This window comes from Pelodiscus sinensis, chromosome 23, assembly GCF_049634645.1.
Source record: "Pelodiscus sinensis isolate JC-2024 chromosome 23, ASM4963464v1, whole genome shotgun sequence".
Lineage (NCBI taxonomy): Eukaryota > Metazoa > Chordata > Testudines > Trionychidae > Pelodiscus > Pelodiscus sinensis.
Genome location: NC_134733.1, coordinates 21,353,525 through 21,376,495, shown reverse-complemented (window position 1 = coordinate 21,376,495; position 22,971 = coordinate 21,353,525). Strand labels below are relative to the sequence as shown.

The 22,971-nt window shown below is 46.7% G+C and overlaps 1 protein-coding gene across 6 annotated transcripts in view; it reads right to left on the bottom strand.

The window, feature by feature from the left end:
* The window catches only part of PRDM16 (PR/SET domain 16), a 539,129-nt gene that overhangs the window by 17,930 nt on the left and 498,228 nt on the right, over positions 1–22,971 (bottom strand). For 5 of the 6 annotated variants that reach the window (XM_075906566.1, XM_075906569.1, XM_075906568.1 and 2 more), the window contains 5 exons: positions 22,377–22,464; positions 16,970–17,139; positions 15,648–15,725; positions 5,733–5,902; positions 2,982–3,156 (listed from right to left, as the gene is read on the bottom strand). In XM_075906566.1, coding sequence (XP_075762681.1) covers positions 2,982–3,156; positions 5,733–5,902; positions 15,648–15,725; positions 16,970–17,139; positions 22,377–22,464 — 681 coding nt within the window. The remainder of the gene's footprint in view (positions 1–2,981; positions 3,157–5,732; positions 5,903–15,647; positions 15,726–16,969; positions 17,140–22,376; positions 22,465–22,971) is intronic. The other variant, XM_075906567.1, reaches the window with a different exon arrangement.

Below are 22,971 nucleotides of genomic sequence, written 5' to 3'. Positions count from 1 at the left end.
CATCTGTACAAACTAGTTGGTCAATTTCAGCAAATTTGGGGATTTTCCTGGCCCAACTAAAAATTAAAAAAAAAATCTTTGGATAATTTTTCTAAGGAAACCATTTTTTGTTTGAAACGCTGTTTACCCATTTCTTCTAACTTAACTTGAAATATCGAAAGTGTTCAAGAAGAGCAGAATGAAGAACTGAACCAAAATGTTTCATTCAACTCAAAGCAATTTTCTCTGTGTGTCTTTTCAATTTGCCAGAAATGTTTAACATTTTTATTTTCAGTCCTATCTGAAACTTTTTTTAAAAACTTTTTGAAATTGCCATTAAATGGACAAGCAGGCTAGGCACCCTTCTCTGCTTGGGAAGCGGGACTCACCGGAGCAGTGAGCCCATGATGCCACACGGCTTTTGGTGGGAAGGGGATGGAAGGGAAAGTCAAAGGGCCAAGTGAAGACCTGAGGTGAGCTGGAGCAGTTCCAAGGCTAGTGACGTTCGCCACTGGAAGTCTAAATTTGCCCCAAGGAGTCCGACGGGTGGGGGGACAGAGAGCTGATGTCTACTCTACACAAACAAGCGAGGAGAGGGTGAAATAGTCAGGGTAGGGAGGAGCTCGTTAGACGTATTGATATGGGGAGAGGGAGATGGTTTCCTGAAGGGGCTGCACACTGGGGAATCTGGGCCACGTTTCAAGTTAAGCCACGGCCATTAATGAGCTTGTTCAAAAGGGCTCTCTTTGGCAGGGGGGTTCTTCTCTATGGATCGTGTTTCCGGGGGAAAAGGGGAGGCCCTTTTCCTCCGTTTGCTTCCATGCTGAGGTCTCAGCCCAGCCTCACTGGATTTCCAGCCAGGCAGGGTCAAAACCCAAGGCACTGCACACTTGGCTTTCCCGAGACCTTCCTCTCCTGTCTGCTGGCCAACTCAGCCCCCAACCCAGAGCTGGGGCTTCTGTGCTCCTTTGGCAACCTCCCGGCTTTGGTGAGATGGGCTCCGGGATTGGATGGGGACAGGGCAGCCATAACGGGTATTTTTACTTGGAGGAAAATGAGGGTTTAACAAGTCGTTTTGATGCACTGTGGCCATGTCCCCAGACTCTAGGGGGTTCACACAGAAGGTGCACTAGGCCAGTAGGTTTCAAACATGGGGTCGTGGCCCAGGACTGGGGGGTGGGATGCTGGGCGCTGGGTCTCGGTGCTGCAGGGGGATCAGAGGAGCAGTGGGGGTCTAAGGCAGCTCCCTGCCTGTCCTGCACCACGGACTGCGCTGGGCCCCAGAAGTGGCTGGCAACAGGCCTGGCTCCTAGATGTGTGTGTGGGAGGGGGGAGAGTGCACAGGGCTTCCCGCACTGCCCCTGCCCCCAGTACTAGCCCCATACTCCTATTGGCTGGGAACCTGCTGCCGGCTGCTTCTAGGGCACAACCTGGTCTGTGGTGCCAGGAGAGGCAGGAAGCTGCTTTAGCCCCCTTGCTGCAATGCTGACCGGGAGCCGTTCGAGGTCAGTCCCTCCTGCCCCCCCAAGCCAGAGCCCCGTCCTGCACCCCAAAGCTCCATCCTCAACCCCACCCCGGAGTCCACAATCCAGTCACATTCTGCTGGGTCGCAGCATCAACAATTTTCTTCCACTGGGTTATGAGAAAAAAAAGTTTGAACCCCCCCATTGCCTAGAGTTTGCAACACTGAAGAGAAAATCTCCGGGCTCCATGTCTCCGACCCAGGCTCGATTAACCGGGGCTCATGGACGCCCAATAGCAGTGTCAACGTTCCGGCTCAGATGGGAGCCTCAGCTCTGAGGCCTGGCGTGGGGGAAGGTCTCAGATCCCAGACTCCAGCCAAGTGAGAAAATTTTTGGCTCTGAAGCTTGAGCCTTGCGACCCTGAGTCAACTGATCCAGGCTCTGGGACCTGGCGCCCTGGGATTTATGGTGGCCACGTCTTTGAGGTAGCAATGCACCAAAAGCACTTGCAGAAGCTTCCCAAGAATAATAACAATCCTAGAAACAAATAAGAAACTAGATGTCTGTGCAGGTAGGACCTCTCTAGTCTGGGACTCTCTGGACCATGGATGTTGCTGTTGGGAGGAGGTGGGGGCGGCCGGGAGTCCAATGGCCGAGTGGCTGGTGGCAGGGGCCAGGAATGCAATTGAGGCTGATGGCCAGAGCCAGGAGCTGGGCCAGGGCTGGGGCCAGGAACATTGTAAGGGTGGTGGCTGGAAGTGCAGCTGGGAGGGGAGCCCAGCAGCCAGGAGGCTGGTGACCCACTGGGGGAGCTTGGCAGCTGGCAGCAGGGGGCCAGAATTGGCCTCCCCTGGTCCAGCAAACTCCCTCCTTTGGGACCGATCAGCTCCTGAGGGTGCCGGACAAGGGAGGTCCAACCTGTCGCATGCAAGCGAAAGAAGATTAGACCCTCAAGCCAAGGCTGAGTTTTGAAAAGTGAACCTCTTGACTGATGAGTGTCTGATTCTTCCTGAATAGTGCCCTTCCCCATTGACGTGTGCGCCGTTTCCCACTGAATTCTGGACTCATGGAGGGTCCGTCCCTCATGCTCACGCCCAGAGACAGCCCGTCCTTTCCTCCCGTGCTACAGAGCAGTCTGAGCTATACCACTCATCCTGGGACAGGAACTTTGACTCCTGAGACTCCTTGTACAGCACTTTCCAATTCTTTTCTGCATATTCGACGCCTCATTCGAGGATTTCCTGTTCTGCTCAGTCCTGCTGGGGAACCTGGCAGAGGCCGCTGTTGGAAGACAGGGTCCTGGGCTAGCGGGAGCTACTGGTCTGATCCTGTGTGGCCGTTCTTATGTACCTTCTGCCATGAGCAGGAAGGAATCGGGACGTTGGTTAAGGAGCCCAAGTTGAGTACCCTGCAGGATTCTCATGATCACTATCGTCTGCTCAAGCTATTTGAAATCAGGGCCTGAGCACGGAGATGGCTGGCCAGCCCTGGAAGACCCTGTTAAGACGTTCCCATGAGAAAGCGGCTTTGTTTGTTTACCTTTTCTCTGTTAAAGTCGACGCTTGATTCATCTCGTTATTTGCAATAAAATTTCTGATTTCAGAGAAATACGAGTCCTCTTTCTCGTCTAAAAGTGCATGGTTGTCTGACTCCGAGTTTGGGGAGGAAGCGCGGGTCCCAAGGTGGTTAGTGATGACCCCTGAGTGCTGGCTCACTGCACAGGGACAAGAGAAGAACCAAGAGAAAGACTCAGGTGTTGCCAATGCTGCTCTCAACAGAAAACAAGGGGGAAGATTAACACAATAAAGCATTTTCTGCATGGTAGGAATATACAGGGTGAACCTCTCTAGTCCGGCATCCTGGGGACCTGACCGGTGCCGAACCAGAGAATTTGCTGAACCACAGGAGGTCAATATTATCTAGCAGCATTACTAACACTTCTACTGCTTCCTGAGCTCTGAGAAGACATTTTGGGGTAAATTAGAGCTAAATAACAGCACAGAACACTGCAAGCCAGGCCTGGTGGCTGCAAACAAACTTTATGGGATTCTGGGAAACTTGGCCACACCCGCGGTAAGTGGACATCCAGCTAACTCAAATCATGCCAGACTACGGATGTTGCCGGATCAGGGAGTGCTGGACTAGAGAGGTTCAACCTGTACATGTAAAGAAAGCTTCAGGAAACAAAAAATCTCAGTAGAAAAAGCTGGTATCTTCCAAAAGGGAATGTGCACAGTGAGATATAGTTAATATCTGGACAAGGACAGAAAATATTCGTATGTATTATTCTCCATCTCTCTTAGGTTCTTATTCCCCCCGCTCCACACACACACTCACTAACTACTGAAGTATCTGAGATCTTCTCCAGCTTTAGTGAATTTATCATCGAAGCACTGTAGGCAGGCAGGGCAGTCTTATGTTCTCCATTGGACAAATGCAGGAATGGAGGCCTGGAGAAATGAATTTTAAAAGCATCTACATACTTAAAGATGCAAAGAAGCACCTCAGGAGATTTTCAAACCCGCCCCGAGCATGTTTGAAAATTCTGAAGGTGCTTCAATACCTTGAATAAGTGACTTGCCCAAGGTTTCACATGGAGGCTGGGACAGAGCTAGAAACAGAATCCATATCTCCTAGGTTCCAACCCTAAGCATTGGGCCACACTTCCTCTCTGATATGGTATGTCTAGACTGCACTCTAAAATCGAAATAAGATACGCCATTTGCGGTATGCAAATTGTGTATCTTATTCCGATTTTACTTTGAAATAAGGTATTTCAAAATTTAGTGCATCTACACAGCACCAAATTTCTAAATAAAGCACTATTTTGAGATATTTCTTATTCCTCGTGAAAAGAAGTTTACAGGGATGCTGAAATTATGTGTCCATTATTTAGAAAATTATTTTGAAATAGCGGATGTGTTCCTTGGACATGGGGTAGCTATTTCGGGTTACCTCTTGCACGCTAGACGTACCCTCACTGTGCAGTTAGCAGTTCTAAATAATACTTTGAATTTGTACTGTCATGTACACATTTCAGTATTATTGTCATTGATGGTGTAAAAACACTGGAGAAAAAGGATCCATTTGATTTGCTTGTCGCTTTTTCAAGAATTTTTTTCTGGTCTGAATGTCTACATATGGGGTAGACATTCCTTCTCTCGTTGTGGTGTTGGTTTGTTAGATTTTTGCTTCTGTGAAAAATAACTTACCTGCTTCAGCAATGTGAGCATGTAAAATGCATTTTTCAACCTTAAAATGTGTGTGTGTTTGTGTATGTGTGAAAGAGAAAGAGAGAGGCTATATCTACACTACAGATTTTTTCAGAAAAACAGCTGTTTTTCCGAAAAAAACTTTACTTATGTCCACACTGCAATCGAGTTCTTTCGAAAAAAATCAAAAGAACAGAGGGGTTTTTCCGACTTTGGTAAACCTCTTTCTACGAGGAAGAAACCTTTTTCTGAGAGAGTTCTTTTGGGAAAGGCGTGTGTGGACGGAGAAGACGGAGTTCTTTTGAAAGAAGAGGAAAGAGGAAAAAGCACAGGTGCCCTGGTGGCCACTCTGTCCATAGTAATCACAGCTTGAATGCGAGATAATGTCCATTCAGTGTGGACGCTATCTTTTGAAAAAGCAGATCACTTTTTCAATGCACTTTGGCAGTGTGGACGCTCTCTTTCGGAAGTAGTTTTTTTGGAAGATCTTTTCCAGAAAAGCTTTTTCCAAAAGAAGCCTGCAGTTTAGATGTAGCCAAAGAGATTTCATTATAATTTTAGAAATGCGACATCTAAAATAAATATTTTTCTTTTTCTGTCCAGTAACATTCATACACCAGAATGGATATTTCCATGAAGATGCGCACATGTAACCCCAAGGCTATGTCTACCCTGCAGGCTTTTGCAGGCAGAGAGTATGCTAATGAAGCACTCATTAGCATTTGTCACGCTGTCATTTGCATATTCTCTGCCAATGCTTTTTGCGCAAGAGGTTTTTGCACAAAAACAAGCAGTGTAGATGGATCCGTTTTGCGCAAAACCCCCCTTTTGCCTCAAAAAAGGAGGTACAAGGTGTTTTTTTGCGCAAAACGGACCCATCTACACTGCTTGTTTTAGTGCAAAAACCTCTTGCGTAGAGAATATGCAAATGACAGTGCAACAAATGCTAATGAGTGCTTCATTAGCATACTCCCTGCAAGCAAAAGCCTGCAGTGTAGACATAGCCCGAGTGACTTAAATTGGGGATTTCTCTCTCCCGGGCCCCTAACAGAATTAAACTGAAACGTGGACCCCCAACCTGGCACATTCTCATGTTCATGCTTCTTAAGGTGTCGGTCCAAGTTGGTCTGCTGCCCAAAGCATCGGTTACACAAGTGACATTTGAATGGCTTCTCCTTGTTATGGATGTTTCGAACGTGCCGCTGGAGGTTAGAGGAAATGCTGAATGACCTGTCACAGTATTTACACCTGAAAAATAGAAGCAAATGCCAGTGAGCGCAACCGAGGGGGAGAAAAAGCAAACCCTAGCATCAAACATTGCTCTATAAATCTTACCTTGACGGAGGACCTAGAAACATGGGGCATTAATCATCGCCGACAATTCTGATATTATTATTCAAGACGCAGGAGGAGGGGGTTCGGATTAATTAAGAGGTTAGCCAGCCCAAACAAATAGGAACGTAAAATGAAAGAATTACGTTTCTGTGTATAAAGGTACCAACACGAAAGGAGAAGCGAAGTCTCTCAGGCTTCTTATTTTGTAAAGAAAGAAGAAGGAAAAGGAGACAGGAGGAAAAAGAACAGGCCTTGAGTAGATTGACAAGTGACAGAGTCATTTGGAGAGAAAATAGACTCTAGTGATTTTTTGTGAAATTTCTAAAGGGCTGAAGGAGCAAAGAGATGTCAGGGCATAGGCCTATTCACATGTCATTAATAGCCACTAATGAATATTTATATTGCGGTGGTACTAAGCATCTGCAAAACAATCTCCAACTAACAGAGGGACACGCGCAGCCTGCCCCTGAATAGGTCAATCTGAAGACCAAGTCTTGACTTCTTTAATAAAGGAGCATACAAACCGGAGAAGGCATTTAGAAAGGTGGGAGGAAACCCACCTCTTGGTGGGAAGTTAGCGAGCGTAAGGAGCTGGGGGGAGAGCACTGAGAAAGAGGGAAGTGGGAAAGATTCTCCCTTTCAAAAAAGTCTCTGGAGAAGCCACAGGTTGATGTGTCAAAACTTTGATAGGGTCGCCAGATGGTTTCAACAAAAATACCGGACACACTCGACATGACCTCACAATCTACATTACATCTTAGTTAGAAAATGCCGGACATTTCTATTTTCTCATTTCTATTTTCTCAATTTGTTTCCCGAACAGGAAACTCAAATACTGGACTGACCCGTTCAAAACCGGACACCTGGCAACCCTATTTTTGAAACAAAGTTGGAGGAGACAGGCCTTTGCAAGATCAGAGGTGTCTCCGTGTACCCATTCACACTGAGTAGCAGGGATTTACCTAACTTACTGAAGAGGGCAGCTTTGAGCCATGAGGAAGGGATTCAGCCAGGAAGGCTTCAGACATTACCTCCTTTTTGTACTAGTCTGACTCTCAGCAAGTTAACATTCCTCAAGACTCCTTTCCCCATGTCCCATCACCACAAGCAGCACCAGCAGGGGACTGCTTCCTCCTCTGCCAACTTTTGCAATTTTTTTTTTACACTTTCTGGACCAATTTCTTCCCTTGTGCCAGCGTAAATAACTTGCCTTGCTTTCGGGAGAGTTGTTCTGGATATACACAGGCATAAGCAGGAGCAAAATCTGGCCTATTAAACCCAGGCGCTGCAGAACACCACAAAAACCCTGCTGTTGGCTGAGGAGATTTGCCAGTGTTGCTCAGGTCCTTCATTCATTTTTGGTTTTTGTTTCATTTAATTCATTGCTCGGGGCTGGGGCTGGGGAGGAGGGGTTTGTATGCAGACTGCCCTGAGGAGAGAGGACAGCCCCAGCTCTCTGTCACCTCAGCATCTTGGGACCATGTGAGAAGCGCCTGTCCATGGCCGCTGCAGCTGCCGCGGGAGGGGTGCGACACACAGACAGACAGACACGCAAACAGACACATTCTCTGACATATATAGTAGACAGCTGTCCTTTTCTCCTCTCCTGCCCCCTGTTGGCCCAGTGGGGCCATAGCTGCCCTGGTCCCCATCTCTGGCCCCTTGCTGCCCCTCTGTGGTCACTATACGGTATGACTGTCCCATCCTATATGTCCTGCTGCCCCCATGTGGTCATTAAATAGCAGAGTCCCCCGCCCCTTTCCATTTTATGAGCAACAAAAGAGTTCCAGGTACATCCCATTGTCCTGGCACAGGCAAACCCTAACCTTGCTTTTAGTTATGATAAGAGGAAGCTGCCTGCTGAATTAATGGTCCTAGCTCCTAACTCAGGAGGAGTTTTTGAACAAACACACACACACACACACACACACACACACACACACACACACACATGTACACACACACACGTACACACACACACACTCAGCCAGACAAACTCTCAAATACATAGTGGCTTATTGTTGAACATAACAGGTATAGATAAAACTCTCCTCCCAGATATTTATGGATTCCACCTCCAACTCAGTGTTAATGGCTGTTCAATCTCAAACAGGGATCAAGACATTAGATAAAATGTCCTTTCATGCAGAATACACAGGAAACACACAGACTTTTGCTTTATTACATTTTTTTTTCAAACTGCCTTTCTCCAAAGCTATTTTCCAAATACATTTCGGCTGCGTCTAGTCTGGTATGATTTTGCGGAAATACTTTTAACGGAAGTTTTTCCCTTAAAAGTATTTCCACAAAAGAGCATCTACATTGGCACAGGTGCTTTTGTGCAAAAAGTGCTTTTGCGCAAAAGCATCCGTGCCCAGTATAGATGTGCTTTTGTGCAAGGTAGCTCCGATGGCCATTTTAGCCATCGGGCTTTCTTGCGCAAAAAATTAAGGTGCTGTCTACACTGGCCCTCTTGTGCAAGTATTCTTGCGCAAGAGGGCTTATCCCTGAGCGGGAGCATCAAAGTATTTGCGCAAGAAGCACTGAATTCTTACATTAGAACGTCAGTGCTCTTGCACAAATTCAAGCGGCCAGTGTAGACAGCTGGCAAGTTTTTGCGCAAAAGAGGCCGCTTTTGCGCAAAATCTTGCCAGTCTAGATGCACCCTTCTTGTTTAACTCCACTCCTACAAAACTGCAAACTGAACCATTGATGAAAACAGAGCAAGAAGCCTCTTTGAAACTTTGAATTTGCTGGCAACAAAAAGGAAAAAACCCACCCTATTTTATTCATTGATGACTAGATGCCCAAGTTTGGTGCAGCTCCCTTTCCCTCCCCCAATGGGAAGGGTTTGCTTTGCAAATATGTTGGGACATCTGAAGCTACTACTGACGCTACCTGAAGATGAGCTGCCTGCCACTTCTGTTAATCAAGATTAAACTGTCCAAATTTTAAAAAGGGCTTAATTATTCTGTAGACACCTGGTTTCCAATTCTTCCCCTTTGTATCTACAGAAATATGACCTTGCGGAGTCAAAGTGTGCTTGCTTTCTTATATTGTCCCATATGTTGTTGTTATTATACAGGCAGTCCCCGGGTTACGTACAAGATAGGGACTGTAGGTTTGTTCTTAAGTTGAATCTGTATGTAAGTCGGAACTGGCGTCCAGATTCAGCCACTGCTGAAACTGACCGCCAGTTCTGACTTACATACAGAATCAACTTAAGAACCCCAAGCGTCCCCAAGTCAGCTGCTGCTGAAACTGATCAGCAGCTGATTCCAGGAAGCCAGAGGCAGAGCAACTCTGCCTCGGGCTTCCTGTAGTCAGCACTGGTCAGTCTCAGCAGCGGCTAAATCAGGACGCCTGTGGCAGAGCAGGGAGACGCGGAGCAGCTTTTCTCGCCCGGAGTACACAGGCGGCGGGACCGCGAGGTCCCGCAGTCCGTGTACTCCTGGGCAGCCCCGTTCGCCGCGTAAGTTGGGGACTGCCTGTAGTTCAAAAGGCTAGAAAACAAATACACACAGCAAGTACACAAAGGTGATGCTAAAATTGGTAGGATCCTCCCCCAAGTAAACCAACCTCAAACCACACCCTATTAGCTGCGTGAAGAACTGCAGCATGCACAGAACAGGCCGTCACACCGAGAAATGGCTTCAAACGACGTGTGTGCTGGACAACAATGGGGAGATTCTCAGGCACTCACAAGCGCGGACAAGTGGGGGGCTCTGAAGGAGGCTGTCTCAGAGTGTGGTGGGGGGATGGGGGGAGAGGAGTCACACCATAACTCTGGAAGAGTAAGTGTAAGAAAGCAGCCACCCAAGGCGTGTTTTGATTCCAAGGTGCATCGCCTCCCTATCCCAGGTTGAAGCTGGCAGCAATAGGACGAGGATGCCGTAGAATGTCACAAACCTCTAGAAAGAGACACAAGGCGTTTAGCTTCTTGAATGTAGAAGCTTCTACCTGTCTAGCCTTCACTGTCTGGCCTATTGCTCCAACCACCTGCTCTGACTGCCTCTGCTCTGGCCCTCATGCGCCCAGCAGCTGTTAATGAGCTGCGCCTTCGTTACCGCACCGCGCACAAGCTTCTTGTCTTTGCCGTCCTGGCTCTTCCTTGCTGAGCCCTGCCCTGCTTTGCTGTAGTATCCTCTCGTTAGCCGCTCCCTCCTTCACGTGACTCATGTCTCCGCCCTTCTCTGTCCACTGGTCTGTGTCTTGTGCATGGGAAATACTCCCCTGAGAAAACCTTCCTCGTCCTCTCTCAACTCCCTGCTTCGGGCTCTCAGTGGGGCAGACAGCCCTGCTGGGTGCCTGGGCAAGGTGGGAGGGGCCATTCCCATGCTCCTGGAAGGGGTGGGACCTTGGGCAGAGGGGGCGGGGCGATTTAAAGGGCTCAGGGCTCTAGGGCTCTGGGCTCTTTTGAAACACCGGGCCCCTGGGGAATTGTCACCTTTGCCCCTCTGTAGCATGCTGCCCACGCACCCGTGCCAGTTAAGCATGGCTGGATCGCTGCAGATTCCTTCCTTTCCGTACTCCCTTCCTCCTTCTGACTCTACCATTCCTTCTCCCACCTCCACCCCCGCTAAAAAATCAAAGCGCAACAAAACAGGCCATTGCTCAAATCGTGGCAGTTATCCGCCATTTCCGCATGTGTTTTATCTCCCTCCCTTCGGTTTGTTTTGGGTCTGTCCGCTATTTGGAGTAATGATCACTCTTACGTGTGTTTGTACTGCGCCTGACACAACCGGGCCTCAGTCCTCACTGGTGCCTTTCACTGCTACCGCAGGATAATTGTTCGCTGCTGCTGCGACGGCTGTACGTCTGCTTGCCGTGTTCGGCTCACATTCCTCACAGGAGCAGTCCTGGGGACTTCAAAGGGACTATGCACAAGTAAGGCAAGAAGGATTTGGCCCTATGTTTGTCAGTTTATTTAGATGTTCAGGAAGCCTTTGAAAAGTTTCACTGGACAGGCCCTCCCTTTGACCATGAGCTATGGGGATCCCGGGTAGGATATGGAGAACGGCTCAAGAGCTTGTTAAAAAAACAGAACACAGAGGGGCAAGTGAAGGGGGGCATTTCTAATGTCTGTGAGTGCTGAGACGAGGGAGACATACCGTCTTCAGCATGGCCCCAGAGGGATCAGAACTTGGATCTCAGATGGTTTTAATCTAAATAAATTACCTCCCCAGAAAGACCATCTTTAACTTTAGGGAAGAGATGAATGCAGAGGGTGAAGGAAAGGAGAATACAAAAGCAGTTACATTGGGTTAGGCAACGCACTGACAAATTGCGAGGGAAATTTATTGCTGAACAATTTAAAAGAAATACACCAGCAGGCTCACAAATAATGTGCAGGAGCACATGATGGATAGCGTTGAGCCGGAGTGGGGGAACTTTGAGAAGGATCTCACAGAAAGAGGGGAAAACCTGGGAGACCTCAAGGAATACGGAGACATGGTTTAATAAGCTACTTGGAGGGAAAAATTCAGTTAGATCACTGGTGTATAACATCGTGGAACTAAGCTAACCACACTATAACTAAGATACTCTGATGAACGCTCAACGGCTGCACCTAGATTGGCATGATTTTCCGGAAATGCTTTTAATGGAAAAGTTTTCCGTTAAAAGCATTTTCGGAACAGAGTGTCTAGATTGGCACGGACGCTTTTCCGCAAAAGCACTTTTTGCAGACAAGCGGCCATGGCCAATCTAGACGCGCTTTTCCACAAAAAAGCCCCGATCGCCATCTTCGCGATCGGGGCTTTTTTTGTGGAAAACAAATCTGAGCTGTCTACACTGGCCCTTTTGCGCCAAAGCTTTGCGCAAAAGGGACTTTTGCCTGAAAGGGAGCAGAATAGTATTTCTGCAAGAAGCACTGATTTCTTACAGTAGGAAGTCAGTGCTTTTGTGGAAATTCAAGTGGCCAGTGTAGACAGCTGGCAAGTTTTTCCGGAAAAGCGGCTGATTTTCTGGAAAAACTGGCCAGTCTAGACACAGCCAACTAGTATATTATTTGCCTTGTTCTTTCTACACGACATGATTCCACTTGCAAAACTTTACATTTATTTGAAGACTCAATAACAAGCTCTGTAAAAACAGTAAAAGCCCTTAAACATATAGGTTCATATGCCCTCCCTATATCACTTCCTAGTCTTGAGTGGAGTTTTACCATGGATGCAGTTAGGCCATGATCTTTAACAGAAAACAAGAAAGAAGAGATTTTTATTGACCCGTGTGCAATCTTAAATGACATGGTAAATGTCAGCTGTAGTTGTTAGTTTCAACTTAGTGCAGGCAACAGGACATGGGGGCCTAAAAGGAAATTAAAGAAAAACAAATTCAAAACAGACGCCAGGAAGCACATCTTTATAGAAAGAATCGCAGATCTAGGGAGCAGGGTAACAGGCAAGATTGCGAAGGCTCCAGGATTGGGTGTAACTCAAGAATCAATTAGATGGCATCCTGGAGAGAATGGACTTTTGAAACAGGGAATAAGCCTTGTTGAGCCAAATGGCCTTTGCTTGTTCTTGATTCTGGTTTTAGGTCGTTTCAAAGCAGGAGGGGGAAAGACCCAACAAAACACTCTTGTATTCTTGGGCTTTAAACAGTAAGCAGGTCATTAAAAAAACTGCTTCTTCCGAATCTTGCTTTGCCGTCCAAGGAGGATGACAGAATCCTGGGTTTTTACTACCTGAGTTGCCAGAGAGATTTGACATTATTTCACAACAAGCCAACTTATTTTGTCCTCCTCTGAAGGAAATTGGAATAGTAAATTTGATTGCTTTGTTTTATTGTTGAATCCTGAAACATACTGTTGAATTTTAGCCCAGCTAGTGGAAAAGAAACATAAATAGGAAAGAATGCCACTTAAATATAAAAATAAGTAGCATTTTAAATTTTCAAAGCATTGTACAAACTTGAGTTAACTAACCCTCATAATGTAGTATATTATTTCTATTTTACAGATGGGGAAAGTAAGACAAATAAGGGTAAAGTGACATGCCAAAGGTGAGACGCTTAGTCAGTGGCTGTCAGGAATAGAGGCTAGGTTTCCTGAATTTCTAATTCCTGCTCTGACCATGCTGCCTCTGCATTTGTGCATGTCCACGTGTGTCTGTGTTCCCTGTATGTAATTTGTTCATGAGTTTGAATAATCTTCCATATTACAATGAATATTCCTGTGATACCTTAGGGTGTGTCTACTCTGCACCATAGGTTGAAATAAGGTAGGCAATTTGAGTATGCAAATTGCCTATCTTATTTTGATGTTATTTTGAAATCACTCATTTTGAAATGTTGCACTGTCTGCACAGGACTTATTTCAAAATAACGCGCTATTCCGAAATGTCTCTTACTCCTCATGGAATGAGGTGTACAGGGATGTCGGAATAGCAAGCCCGTGATATTTTGAAATAATGGGCATGTTCAAAAGTTGCAGAATAGCTATTTTGGGATACCTCTGGTATCCCGAAATAGCACTGCAGTGTAGACATAGCCCTAGAGACTAATACAATATGTAGTATTCTCAGCTTTCATGGGTAAAAACTTCTTTGTGAAGTAGGTTTTACCCACAAAAGCTCATGATACTATATATGTTTTTGTTAGTCTCTAAGGTACCACAGGACTACTTGTTTTTTAAGTTACAGACTAACATGACTACCCCCTGAGACTTTTTTCATATTACAGGAGTGAACACAGGAACTGCTTAAAGAATCAAAAGAAAAGTTGCAACAACAAGAAAAAAGTCCTGAGAATCAGTGAAATCCCTTTACCCAGACAAAGTCAGCATTTGCTACAAAAGCTTTCAAAACAATTATTGTTGCTAAAGTTGGAAATGGCCATTCTCAGAGAGCAGACGAAAATCAATGATAATTAAACTCTTCTGTAAACATATCACTAACTCTCAGGAGTACTATTCCAATGCAACATTGTCCAGAAGTCAAACCTCTATTATAAAACACACACATAGCTCATTTTCTGGGAGAAGACCAGATCAAATAAATCTTTATTTTCCTAACCTTTGTTAGGTTGCATGTCTCCTTTTTTGGAAAAAAACTGGACTAACAATCTATGTGCAATCAGGAGCGAGAATTTTTGTGAAAGAAGGGTGTAGGATGAATATGCAGTATTCATTCAATTCACACCAAATAATAAAGTGGAAGAATTAGAAGCACAGCAAATGATTACAAAACATGTGTTACTTTTGGAAGGCCTTACAATTATTCTTCACAGAAGGCTTACAATTAAAATGTAACTGTTTCAGTAAAGTTTTAAATAAGAGGGGGAAATACATTAAGTTAAACTAAATAGACAAAATATCCAGTATGTTTGACCAAACAGCCTTTTGCGGTTCCTAAAATAGTTTCTGTTTGCCTTTATATGGTTAGTATAAAAGATTCCCCATGGGTATGTCTACACTACCCTGCTAGCGGGGTAATGTAGGCATACCGCACTTGCAAATGAAGCCCGGGATTTGAATTTCCCGGGCTTCATTTGCATAAGCCGGCCGGCGCCATTTTTAAATGCCGGCTTGTTCGAACCCCGTGCCGCGCGGCTGCACACGGCACGGGCTAGATAGTTCGAACTAGCAAGCCATTCCGCACTATCTGTACTCCTCGTGGAACGAGTGTAGACATACCCCATGATATTAATTACTAAAACACAATCACAAATCTGAAAGTGCCCTGAATTGTTGATATTAATGTAGCCCCCAAAAACAGTAACTAAGGCTGGCTCTGAAAATGTTAACAAATATTATGCTAAACTTTGGTGACAACGCAACTTGTCCTTTGCTTATTTGAGCTCAGTTTTGCATATACAGTAACACGAGAGCCAGTCAGAACATTTTTTGTCTACGTTTTTGTGAGCAACCAATGAAACAAACCGAACAGCTGAAAGGAAAAAAACAAATGTTTGGCAAACTTTCCCGTCCTTATTTTTCAATGAAAAATATAAATTTTCCAATTACCTCCACTAAATTCAAAAACATGAGCCCCCAGTGGATTTTGCATACAAAGTTTCGATCCCTTGCATGAGCTGGGGATAGAATCCTCTGGAGGCAAACAGGTCTAAAAAGGGAATGCAGGGGTTTGCTCATCTGTAATTCTGTGCACGCGCAAGTGGACACTGAAGTGTGAAAATCAGGCCTTTTACTTATGGTGGCCAATACTTTCAAACTGACTTAGATCAGGCATGCAAGTCTGTCTTATTTACTTACTCAGATTTCAAGAAAGATATTCAAAAAAGGCCTAACGAGCTGTTATTCCAGACACCCGTGACAACTATTAAAAAAGAAAATGCAACAAGCTAAACCCAAGAGCTAACTCACTGGCAGCCACTACAAACTGGTTGGGCTCTCTAAAGACAGTGTGCAGCTCTCCTTGAAGTGAACAGTTAACCAGAGTGTTAAACAACACTGAAAATCAAACCACTCAGTTGCCAGCATATATCTAAATAGAGGGTAAGTGCCTAACATAAGGCTTCCAAGACTGACTGTTTTAACCTGTATGCATAACGTACGACCTCACCATTCCACTCAATGGAATACTATGTGACTGCATTCTTATGCACGGGTAATGTTATTGAAATCAATGGAATGGCACCACAGTGAACCAGGCCTTCAACATGTAGGGAAGGAATAATATCAGGGTAAAAGTATCACCTGTAGGGTTGTTCTCCTGTGTGCGTCCGAAGATGCCTTGTCAGATTCGCTGACCGGGGGAAGATCTTACCGCAGTACCTAGGATAGGAGAAGTCACAGTAACCATTGGAGCATTAATTCTCTTCAGTACAAGTTTGCTCTCAACATTGTGTATCACCCACATCTCTGTCTCTCACTCTCTGTGTTTGTGTCTGTCTCTGTCTTTCATTTTGGTGATATGCCCAAATGAGAGCATTTTCCTGTCTCAACTGAGCAGTGCCACTCCACACCATTAAAGTGCAGAAGAGATTGGTACGATTAATCATACTTAAGACACGGAGTAAAAGGAATAGGGGAAAAGACAATTGGTTATATTCAAAGGCTGAGAAGGAACAGGAAAGCAGGATCAAATACTCATCATCACATGACTATAAATTACCGTTGTCTGGAAGAACTACTGCAGGTACGATCATCTGCCCCAGATCAGGTGGTTCAACTTTACAAAGTGGCAAGCAGGAAAATAAGAAAGGGAACTGGATTTCACAATGAACACAAAAGGAGGAGGGGGCGATATTGACACATACCATGCTCATGCACTATGATAATAACAAATAAAGCATAAAGGAGGGATCACATTTGTCACTGCAAAACCTGACAGTTAATGTTTCTGCGGGGAGGGGAGGATCACGAACCAGAACACTTTTACATGGTGAAGAATAAGATTCAGAAATGTCTGAACACCCAACTAAAATCCAGGACTAAAGATGGATGCATCCACTCTCCCAAAAATGCAATGGGAACAAGACCCAAAATTTGTTAATTGCCCCTAAAACCATGGGTGTGTAGGCATGGGTGTGTAGGCACACACACACAGACATCTGTAGCTCAATATGCATGCTTAGATATAGGGCTTTGCGGAGAGGATGGATCCACATGTATTTTTGTGACCATGCCTACATTTGGAGGATTGTTTTGCTGCATAAAATATCACTTGCAGTGGTGACATTTTGGAGAGTTGAGGCTACGATGAGCTTGTACGGAAAGCCTGATTGTAGTTCAATTCCCCTCCCCCCCAAATTAATCGAATTTGCATGAGAATTGCCAGATTCAGGCTATCGGTAAAAGGAGGCTGCGGAATGTTTGTCAAATAGAATTAACGCGTCACCCCACGCCCCAATGGAGACTGGTAACTCCTCCACGTGCCCCATAGAATGCCTGTATCTGGTGCAATTCCACCTCCTGTTCCGTATGCTCTGATGTTGCCTTAACAATGATGGAATGATAATCCCAGGTGGAGCAGCTTGGGTTCATTCCACGGGCGGCCAAACCACCCCGGCCTTTACCTGCAGGTATAGCGTTCCTTGCCCTTGCGTAGGATGGGGTCGGACAGCGTTGGGGGCGGGGACCGGAAGTTGAAGGAGTGATGTGGGAGGGGCTGCAGGGAGGCGCCGGTGTCTGCTTTCATGGCCGCAAAGCTCTCCAGTTTCTCTGTCATGGTTTCGATGGCTGACATCTGTTTGCGCAAGGAGAGAGGCGTGTTACGAAAAGCCGCTGAAAGAAGAACTAGGGGAGCACAGAACATGAGTCTCAGCTGCAGTGTGTGTTCCGGAGGCTACTGCTGGCTGTAGCCCACCCTCCCTCCGAAGCCAGACCCACAGAGTAAAAGAGATTCACTTGAGCTCAGTGGAGGCACCTACAAATAATTAACCAGGCTCTGAGCGATCAGCTGAAGATCCAGCTGATAAAACCAGGCTTGGCTGTGCAATGAGCGTTGCGAAGTTAGAAGCCGTACGAGGCCCATGCCTATCTTCTTGTGCCCAGGTGTTTACTTTGGGCAATAACAACAGCCTTGGAATGCACTTGGCGTCTCTCCGCCTCTATCTAAACCAGGCGATGAAACTAGACAAAAGTGTGCAAGGCAGAAGTAGCAGGGCAAACACTTCCCTCCAACTCAGAGCCAACACGGGACCAGAACATAGCAGACAAGCCTTTTACTGTGAACAGCGCATCCACCACCCTTACACAGTCTTGCCAAGAGCTTCAGCGGGAGAGGCAGACAACTCCAGGGCGAAGGGATGAGGAAGGTTGTAGCCCTGGAAAGGGTTCTCAAGGAGGAGGCAGGAGAATTCAAGATGAAGGGCAAGGCCAAAGCAAACAAGTCGAGCCATGTTCGCCAGCCATGGAGAAGGGACGACGACCAGGTTGGAAGAGAGACATTTGGCAGGGAACAGGGTGGATCAGAGGTCAGAGCTAGCCTGGGAGTGACTTCCTGGAGAGTTTGGAAAGCTAAGACAGCAATGTTTTAATTAGACACCAAGAAGCCAGTCATGGCGGTGAAATAGTGGGCGGGATATGGGTTGGAAGGGAAGTCCAGCCAAACTATCCCAGGCTCCCGGAAGTTCAGAAAGTGAGACGTTAGAGAGGCCATAAACGACATGTCTGACAGACTCACAGAGCGGGGGGAGGGGAAAGGAATGCAGGGGTGGAGGGCTGAGGAAGTCAGAAAGTGCCAGCTGATTCGGGCTCGGGCTAACGGACAGCTTCATTGCAGTGTCCATCTTCAGGCTGCGGTGAGCAGAGAGCAAATACGAAAAATCAGGAGTGAGGTGGGGAGTAGCAGGAACCTCTATAAGAAAAATAGCACAACTGTCCCTATAACATCAGGACAGGGGGTCCCTCAGGCCGCAGTGCAAACTCTGGGGTCCCCCTCCAGCAGACTGTGGGCTCCACGAATACCCCCTGCTCCCTGGGGAACGTGCAGGGAGAGGCATGGACATCACTAATTGGTCTTCTTTACCATGGGTGGCCTCTAGGATGCATGAACGTGGGACACACCAGTGGCTGTCCTATCACCCGAGCATGCGATTCCATGACCAAGGGTGGTGGATAAACAGCAAATAATTCCAGTTAGATGCAAAAATAAATGGGGGAGAAAGGGAAAGGAAGCTTTTAAAACTTTCATCAGAACCAAAACACTTGTGCAAACAATCCTGGGGGCAACGCAACCCAGAGGACCAGGCCAACGCCCTTAGCAGTCGATTCTCCACTCACCAGGAGTCTGTCAAGCTATCGAGCTGAAAAGTGGGGTGAAACACACGAGCAAGTAATAAAACTGCCTCCTTGCTGCGGATAAAACAAGTGAGCGATGGGTGGGAGTGAGATCCTGTGAGCTGGAGAGCCAGCCGCTGAGCTGGGGGGGACAGTGAGCGAGCGGAAGGGAGTAGGAAGCCATATATCAAAATCTAGATGCTTTAGGGTACAGGAAGGGCTGACCTTTTTGCACGTTTATACTATATCAAACCGAGTTGGGGGGGGGGGGGATGAGAGCCAAGATGTTGTTTAAAAAATGTATCACTATAAAAAGTGGTGTTAATCACCAAAGACGGAAGGTTGACAACCCTTCATAACCCTTAAAAAAAAAAGAGGAACAGTAAAGCCATTTCTCATTAATAGTCCACAGCCCGTTAGCTGGAGCCTCACAGCCCATGATAAATAGTAAGTAACACTTAGCAGCAGCCACTTGAAAAGGTTACTTGAGCGTTTACAGCAAAAGCCCTGCCCTAGCTGCCAGTCATGTAACAAAACCGTCATGTTAAAACACTATCCAGATCTTTTAGAGCCATGTCACTTTGTCCTTTGCTGGAATACCTGGAGATATCTTTTGTTGTGCTCTGTTCTTTAGGCACTTAGTCAGAGATGTTTGCTAGCATGATAGCTGTGAACTTATTTTAAAATTCTAAACACCGGCCATGGCCTCTCTAGGAGCGGAGGTGCTTTGTTATTTAGAGAACAAGTGACGGGTAGAATGAAAGAGAAAAGAAGAAGGAAAGAAAGTTAACAGGTGAGAAAGGGTTTGCCATTAAGTAATCATGAAGTCATGGCATGGGGCCGGTTTAGAATAGACCATGTCAGACTATCTGAAATCATTGGAGAGGGGTTGCAGAGACATACGGGATGAAGGACCAGAGCTGTCTAACATTCATTTAGCTTTAAGGGAGAAATGAGTTTTGAATGCTCAGTTTGTAGCACATAGTAGGGCTCAATTCCACTGTCCAGCACTTCCGACAAGGTCAATGGGACCCATCACATGAGGAAAGGCATCCAAATCAGGACCCCACTGGAGGAGTGAAATCAATTTATGTCTCAGTTGTGCTCCAGTTCAGAGAAATAGTGAAGCTGGGCACATGCATGTGCATCCAAATTAATATGGGCGATAAGAGGAGGAGATAAAAACATAAAACCCCTTAATGTATGGGTTTGGGGCAAACAAGCTCTCTTGATATTAAATGGGTGGGCAGCTTGGATGAATTCCACACGACTCTAGATAAAAGCGACTTCTCTGTCTGCTTCCCTTAATGTGGCCAGCTTAACTACAAAACATGGGAAAACAAAAGGAGTCCAGTGGTAACTTAAAGCCTAATACTTTTTTTGTGGTGTAAGCTTTCATGAGATACAGCTCGCTTCATCAGATGCAGGGAGGGACAGAAAAAGAAACAGAGTAGGGAGTCAGAGAGGGGAATGGTTCTTCCAAGCAGATTCAATCAGGACGGCTGTGAATACCTAAAGGGGAAAATTACTTCTTGTAATGAGAGCACCATTCCCAATGCCTATTCAGACCCATTTTGATGGTGTCAAATTTGCATATTCACTAGAAATGACTCTCTCATTACAATGAGCAATTTTCCACTTTAAGTCTTCTCACCTTCTTATCCATACTGATTGAATTAGCTCTGATGTAGCATTCCCTTCACTGTACCCCTACTCTCTGTTTCTTTTTCTTTCACTTCATGCATCGGACAAAGTGAGCTGCAACTCACAAAAACTTCCACCATAATAAAATTGTTAGTTCTGAAGGTGCCATTGGACTCCTTGTTGTTTCTGCCAAAACAGACTAACATGGCTACCTCTGAAATCTGTCATCATGCACAACATGGGAACAGGACGGTCATTTAATTATCCAGATCAGAATGAATTTACTGCTCAAGATTAAATACCCTTTGTATGGTAACCTATTGTACTTTTTAAAAAAAAGTAGTTATCAGGAAGTTTCAGGCTGAGTGATATTTAGGTTTTAGACTATTTTATGTAATAAGCTATTAGAGATAACCAGGCCTTCCATGTCCTTTTTTTTTCCTCCATGGGAAGAGGAGGGGGTCTGGTTTGCATGAACAATGTTAATAGCCTTCCACCCAATGTTTGCTCTTGTTGAGGGCTTGTAAATTTCTCACCGTCTTGCTGGCCCCCGGCTTGGCTTTAGTAGCTCCTCCTTGCTATCAGCTCCTTTACAGGCAGATATCCCCACTATTCTAATCCACACAAACACAGGATGTTCCTGAGCAGCCTGGTGCTGTTATCCAGCCAGCTTAAAGGAAAAATCAGGGGAAGTTATTAACCAAACTCTCGGGCCGATGTGAAACAATGAAGGGACTAAGTTTAGCCGTGAATGCAGCCAGGACTCTGCTTTCACAAACCTGCGGGTTATTTATCCAAGGTGGGAAATGCTGTCGCGAGAGAACAATGCTCGAATATATGAATGAGACCCCAGCGCGGGGCTCGCACAGGGTGCGGGGAGGGGACAGTACAGGAGCATGGCAGGCCTGACTGCAGGGTCTCTCAAGCAGCAATGAGTCTCCCAGAGCACCGGAGTCACGCGACATGACAGAGGTTTTAGTTGGTGTTTGTCTCATGTGTTTTGCACGGGCCTGGTTTTCACAGACAGTCTCTCTAGGCTCAGGGCTTTTAAGGCCACCTGCATGGAGGGCCCGCTGAGGGTACCGCACGGCCTCCACAGACACGGGGCTGACTTTGCTAGCCTCTGCTTGGGGCAGGCCCGCCAATGGGGGAAGGAAAGAGGGCAACTCACCTGGGACCCGGTGATTCAAAAGGACCCAGAGTTCCTGGCCGTTGCTGAGTAGTGGCAACTGGAGCCCCGGGACCCTTTGATTTGCCACCAGAGAGCAGGAGTGCTGCTTGTGTGGCTCGGAGGGCTGGAGGGGGAAGGGGTGCTGGGGTTTGGGCGGTGCTATGAGCTGATTGCCCTTGGCTCCACCCCTTCCGCCCAGGCTCCGCCCTGTCCATGGGCTCAGAACCACCTCCCCCTCACCTTGCCCCGGGGCCCATGGTGGCTGTCAGCCCTGTTGACTTGGGGGCTTGGCACCTCTTCTTCTCCATCCCCTTGGAGATATCTGATACCTTAATGTGGCCCAGATGGAACCGTTTCTGAGCTTCTGGGAGCACAGAGACCCCACCTGGGCCCAACTGCAGTTCAGGGGCTCCAGTGAGGAGGGGCCCTTTCTTGTTCTCAGTCGCAAATACGTTTTCAAACCAACATTTATCGGGAAGGCCTGATTCTCCACTGCCCCGCCCCTCGTGCAATTGTTACGGTGGCGCAAACTAACCACGCGCAGGGAAATGCGCCTCTTCTGCTTGGGTAGCGTCTTACCCCCCTGCTTTGCTTTAGCTTAAATTACTGTCCCCGGTGCAGGAACATGAAGAGTTAAAGCTGCCTTTTGGACGAGAGGACAGCAAGAGGTTAGCCCTTTCTCACTGGGACCCCGACAAGGCGAATTTCCTGAGCACAAAAGGACAAGGAAGGCCATGGTTCCATCAGGCTGAAATTGGGGCTGGAATTCCTTTGGTGTAAAAACGTGTGTTGGGAAATAATGCGGCAGTCAGGGATGTAATACCTCCCGCTCTCAGGCCTTGGCCTCCTCTCAGCCCTGCATTGTGTCGTGTTTCCCCTGGTTTTACCTGCGGGTGAAAAAGCAGCGGGGAAGGTCGCAAGTACTTCTCCTTTAGGGCACCCACTGGGTCTGTCACCTTCCGCTTCTCCACCCTGCTGGACAACAACACAGAGGGTTACATACCCCACCGGGCTGGAACTGGGGAAGACAACTCAGTCATTTGCCGAGCAATACATATAAAGACGACACACCGCGCCTCTCCTTGGTGTGGGAATCGCTACCGGGTCTCAGAAAGCGCACCGATGTGAGGCGGAGGCCATGTTTCCTCTTTCAAACGATGCTTTACAGCCCACGCCGCGAATGCTTTGGTGCTGGCAACGAACCAAAGTGTGAGCTGGGCTATGTAGGGGTGTCCCGGCACTGTTGCTGCTCTACAAGGGTGTATCGGGGTGGCGGACTGTTCTGACTGACACCCAGCCATGCTGCAGTAGCTAAGTGCAAGGAGGAGATGCCATAGGGTCTGCGGCAGCCAGAGCAAAGAAAGACCTTTGTCCCCATGTGTCTTCATCATATAGTTAATGCTGGACCTGAGGTTGTGCCCCCCCACGTATGCTAAAATCCAGCTAAAATCATTAAGGGTTGTGGATTTATTTCCTTGGACA